Consider the following 6,000-nt stretch of genomic DNA (forward strand, 5'->3'; position numbering starts at 1 on the left):
AATAAAATTTTTAAAAATTTCTAAAAAATTTCAATCGCTAAAATTTCATTCTAATACAGTGAGAAATTTTTTCATAAGTATATATGAAACTAAAGTGAAATATGCATCAATATTAGTGAATAATCAATAATAAAGCTAATCAGATAGAATGAAGTCTGGCTAAAACACCAAATAAATGTAATAGGATCCAGAACTTGCAAAAGCAAGTTATATGATGGTTCAAGGACTCACATTATTCATATGATCATCAGATGAAGTATCAATACTCTCTATTATTTCAAAACAAAATAAGAGATACTTCATATTAAGACAAAATAGTTGGAAGGTTATGCATCTAATCTATACCAAATGAGAACCCTAATTTGTCAATGTTCTTATAAAATAATCAAAGAATGAGTTATAAAACTCATTCAGGTTGTTTTTTTTTCTTGGATATTCCTATGGTTTCAGTTTATTTTGTTATATTAGTTTATTTGTTTAAGTTCAGAAAATATACCATAACTGTTTACAAATTTAACTGATTATGCCACCTAGATCATACAGGAAATAATTCATAAGAAATTTATTAAATTAACATTCTTATTGGAAGATTATTAGTTGACCGTGTGTCCTGCTTGTAGGAAGATGGTGTCCAAGAAAGATACAAAAATAACAGAAAAAAATAGTAATAATTTAAATAAATAGTTTTTCTGTTATTTTTATACCTTTCATGACTGCCATCTAGACCACCTTCCTACACTAAATTAACATTCTAAAAACTAGTTATTAATAGACATATTTCTTTTTATTGCAAAAAATTTTATTATTTAAATAGCACATTAAAGTAACACTAATTTCTTCAAATCTACCACATCAATGCTAGCAACAATTTTATCTTCGGTTTTGACTTATGGGTATCAAATCAATCTAATTAGATAATTGCTAGTTTCAAATATGAATTAAAATATTTATAAATTTTATTAAAAATTGTCTCCAGATAATCATTCATACAGTGGTAATTAATGAGTAAATTAAAATGTTAAGTGAGTAGGTAATAAAGTATTTTACATATTTGCTAAAAGCAAATTGAATACATATTATGAATCCACATAGAATCTATATAAACACCAATCACTGATAGGGGAATTATTCTGATCCATGGCATTAGCTTAAATAAAAATATTATTAATAACAAAAAAAAAAAAATTATATTTATACAAAAATTTTACAAGTACTACATTAAAAAAAAAGAAATTCTGGTTCTATTTAAGAATTTAAATTTCCCACATCACATTTTTTTTTCTTTCTCTACCAATTAGTAATACAAATCTAAATAATGGAATACTACAATAAATTCAAATAAAATAGAAATACCAGCACATACAATACTAGCAATAAAATGTATAATACAAAATTATATATGATTGAGATTTCTTGACAGTATTAAAGTTGATTACAAGTGCTTTATCCAGTTATTTTTTTAAGTGAACTTATAAAAATATAAGTTATACTACTCTACTAATACCATTATATTAATTCATGTTTAAAGATTAAATTATTTTTATTATAAACAGAAACTCATAAAAAATATTCAATCAGCCCAGAGAAAGAAAAAATAAAAGATATTATTTCATTTCTACATGTGTTAAACCAAAAAATGTTCTGATTTAGTACTAAGAACCATTTGATTTTTAAGTAAGGTTAGAAATGAACCATACATGAAATACAAATTCAAGAGATTAAAGTTTAACAAATAATATAAAAATGTTCTTATACTGTGAATAACATAAAGTTACTAAAAGAAATAAAAAATGATAACTTCAAAATAATTTAAAACTATTCCAAAACATAACCATTGCAAATAGTGTTCAACGAAAGACAATGATAATATTTCTATTATTAACATAACAAATAATATTTCTAGATAATAGGAATGTACAATACTCTTTGTTAAATAGGTTTGTAACTCCAAGCAGAGCTTTTCTAAGAACTATAACAAAGTATTGTCCCATAGTAAAATTCTCAATGAAGTTTAACTGTTACATTATCGAAGCCACAGTTGTATATTACAAAACATATGAAGTATCTTAAATTTGATTTATCTATTTTTACTTTTGACTAGAAAAAAATCGAATAAAAACTTTCTCTATAGAGATGTGTAACAATTCAAAAGAAGTATATAAAATAATGTAAGACACCATTAAATTAAAATTTGAATTATTTATAACATAACACAAAAAAAAAGTACTTAAAATAAACTTTGTTTATGATTTCAGAAAATTTAAATGACCAAATTATTTGCAAATTTTAACTACAAAACAGAAATATTATCAATTTATCACTAATAATTTAATCAAAAACTATTAAGCATAGCATGGAATCAGAAATAATAATAAAAAAAATAATGAGCATTAATTATAATTACATGATACTTCAAACCAAATTGTTGACAACATTGTAAACAAGATATGATCGACAATGATTGAATTCCAAAGACATAGCCAATACAAATCTTACAATGCTTACTTCAATAAACAAATAATTGCACATTAGGACTAAATCTGTACATTAATTCAATAATACTTTTGCCTTCCTTTGTCATAATTGTCATCAACTGTATAAATAGGGGTGACCATAAAATATTTTAATTGTTTTGTGACTGATGGCTATAACTGTCAAAAATCACCTGGGCTTTGTATTACTCCATATTTATTAATTTTTTGATGTATTTCAATCAATGTTATGAGTGTGGTTATTCTATTAAAAAATGTAAAAAATTAACAAACAAGTTTTATAATTTTTAATAAGGAATACTGATACTTACAACATTAAAAAGTGTAAATACATACAGAGTACTATATTCTTATTTTTCAAAATAATTACTACACAAACTAAATAAGGATTGAAACTATTAAATTATTATACTATGGTTTGAGAATATAAAACATTTTGTAAACTTAATGAAGATGGGTACATTATTATACACATCCAACGCATGAAATGCATACCAAGATAAATTTAAAACTAAATGAAGTTAAATATGACATTAAATTATAACCGATATGTAGGCAAAGATAAACATACATACCCATGCAAACCAGTAGTTCTTGAATAAGACATCTGAGACTGAGAAGGCATTGTGGCTGGCCGGTCCAGGTGAACAACTGCCTCCATATATAAACAGACGAACGCTAAATGTCCCAGGCATCACAATAACAATACTTGGTGGGATATTTTTTTCAAATAGCTTCTTCCTTTCACATGCCACCAACATTTGATAATAACCGTTATAGAAGAATAACCACCAGCTTCACTGATGATACAAAGATTAACACAATTGAAAACACTAAAATGTTAATGTCCCAGTCACAATAACAGTACTTAAATAATTTGCAATGATAGTTTTAAAGATATTAAAGTGAATACAAGAACAATCAAGCGAAGAAAAGTCACAATCGACAAAATCACAACAGAAACGTATCTCACAAATGTATACAAAATCTCAAAGAAGTTAAATTAAGAATCGAAAATCCAAAAAACTTCAATAATAAGTAAAATCAATCAAGCATTAATTGCATATTCAATAAAAGAACAAATTAGCTGACGATTATATTCATGTCAATAATTATGAAAAGGAAAAACATTTTCTTTTAACAATATATGTTGTATAGAATAACTCTAAAATGTAGCACAGTGCCAAAAGTAAACATTTTAGAAAATGTTGAAAGTTTTCAAAACATCGAATATAAGTACAAACAAAACATCACCTAATTACAATGATTAAACTGCTACACAAAATCAAAATGTGTATAAAAAAGTAAATAAATATTTAATAATTTTATAATGAGGTATACATCATTGGTATGTAGTGCAATACAAAACAATCAAATGCTACCATTAATATTTCTGTCAAAAGTCTAAGTAAATATTTATAAAAACAATGCACCAAAAACTTTTATCAGCAGACTCAAAAACATCCTAATTAGTGATTAACCATAGTGCTACATGAAATAGATAGGTTTAATAAAACCCATTGTGCAAATCAATTCATATAAACAAAGTTCCCATCATCAAAGGACAAATAAAATAAATACAAAATTTTGCAGGTTAACCAGCTTTGAACTATACGATGAGTTCATAATCACCTGGGATTGTAGAAAATTAACATGCTTTACAAAACTAACTTTATAATAGTATGTAATAGTGTCCAACTATAAAAAAGTAAACCTAAGTAATTTTATAACACAATAGGATTAACTCCAGTACGTCTTTGTGGCAATGTTCTAATCATAAACTTGTGTACTACAAACATAAAAAATAAACTTGAACAGCACATCTCACAATCTTCTTTGTTAGCACTGATAAGAATCCAAGAACCTTAGAAGTAGATTATCCACACAAATATAATAATTCTTTCACGAAAACACACAACTTTGCTTTTCATTTACATTTCTGTAAAACCACAAAACATTGAACCTGAAGGGGCAAGCAAACAAGCTCGGTTGGACGAGTCGATATTTGTTGAATGGGGGTGTGACGTACTTGGATAACTATGAAAGTAAATAAGCTGAAACACATTAACTTTTGAAGAAATAAAAATATAGTTTATAGCCAATAATGATTTACAATAAAGAATTCAATTTCAACAAAAAAAGTATATAAAATTTTGACATATTACAGTTATTCAATAACCATATTGCTTAGAAGTGAATTGTTAAAAAAAAAAGAGGTACAAGTAAAATCTACTTCTTTTAGTATTTTAACTTCACCTTTCTTGCTTAGTTTTATTACATTTTCTGTTTGATTTTGTTAGAAATCTATAATTATTATTTATGATTTCATTATTAGTTCTAGTCTAAATTGTTTTGGTTAAATCAGTATAATAACGGAATCGCAATAGAGAAAATCGTGTATTTACTCCTCCAGTAATACAAAGTCACCGATATTTTCGTTTCACCTCCTCTAATTATAAAACATATTTTGCTCAAAATATATCAAATTATAATATTTCTGTAGTGGAAGTGTTTAGTTCGGGCACTAATTCAAGAGGTGAGGAGCACTAATGCACTAATCAGAAGGCTTCTGACAATACCTATTCAATAACGTCAAGGATGGCTAGCCTCGGAGTATAGGCAGCCAGTATAGTTAAATTAGCTGGGCAGGAGGTGATATGACAGGGGGATCGGAATAATGCATAGTCAATCTACAAACAACTTAAGGTCGGCGAGTGTTCAGTCCAAAGGCCACTTTAATTATGCTAAAATGACAGGCCTTTGGACTGAACAGCGAATTTTAAGGGCATATACCTTAAATCCCCGTAGGAAGGGGAGGGGGTGTACGCTCTGTTGGGTATTCGCCTATGGTCGTGATTCTAAAGGTATTCGCTTTATATTCTAGCAGGATGTTAACGACTCTCTAAAGGGCATTCAATTATATGTGTATACATACATACATATAAAGCAATTTTCTGTGGTAAGAAAAGAAGGAGATTCCTAAATGATTCAATTAAAATGAGACAAAAAAATTCTGTCGATGGATAACATAATAAAAATATATACATTTGATTAATAAATAAATTTTCTGATTTATTTGTTATGTACTATGGATTTGTTTCTCATAAATCGTCACTACTGGTAATGGACAGATTTATTATTAATACGGCCACTCCGCTGTCCATATATTTTTTACCGTCGAATACTACATTTTCTTGTTTTCCAAAATCAAAAACAAAACAACTGACCCTCTAATTACCCTCACCAAAACTTACTAAGCCCCAGCAAATATACTCAGCGTGTCATTGGAACAGTTTCCAGACCCAAGACATTTCAAGCCAAGCGTGACGGATTGCATTTCGACTTTCTACGGAGCAGTGTTGGCCAGAGAAGACACGATTCGATCGGAAAAACAAGATGTACAGCTTTCTGTAGCTTTCTTCTTGAGGTTGTTATATTTAGACTCATATTTACAATGCAGTACATTTATTTTTATGCAACTGTCAAAATAGAGCGACTTTACTATAAA

At 27.4% G+C, this 6,000-nt stretch overlaps 1 protein-coding gene across 2 annotated transcripts in view; it reads right to left on the minus strand.

Moving 5' to 3' along the window:
* The window catches only part of LOC106687921 (nuclear receptor corepressor 1), a 73,092-nt gene extending 68,552 nt beyond the window's left edge, over window positions 1-4,540 (minus strand). The window contains exon 1 of one of the 2 annotated variants that reach the window (XM_014432091.3): window positions 3,068-4,540. In XM_014432091.3, the coding sequence (XP_014287577.1) occupies window positions 3,068-3,153 (86 nt within the window). In that variant the 5' untranslated portion in view covers window positions 3,154-4,540. The remainder of the gene's footprint in view (window positions 1-3,067) is intronic. The other variant, XM_014432090.3, reaches the window with a different exon arrangement.
* Window positions 4,541-6,000: the final 1,460 nt, after the last annotated feature.

Source organism: Halyomorpha halys, unplaced genomic scaffold (assembly GCF_000696795.3).
Source record: "Halyomorpha halys isolate HHAL.00 unplaced genomic scaffold, Hhal_1.1 Scaffold1026.1, whole genome shotgun sequence".
NCBI lineage: Eukaryota > Metazoa > Arthropoda > Insecta > Hemiptera > Pentatomidae > Halyomorpha > Halyomorpha halys.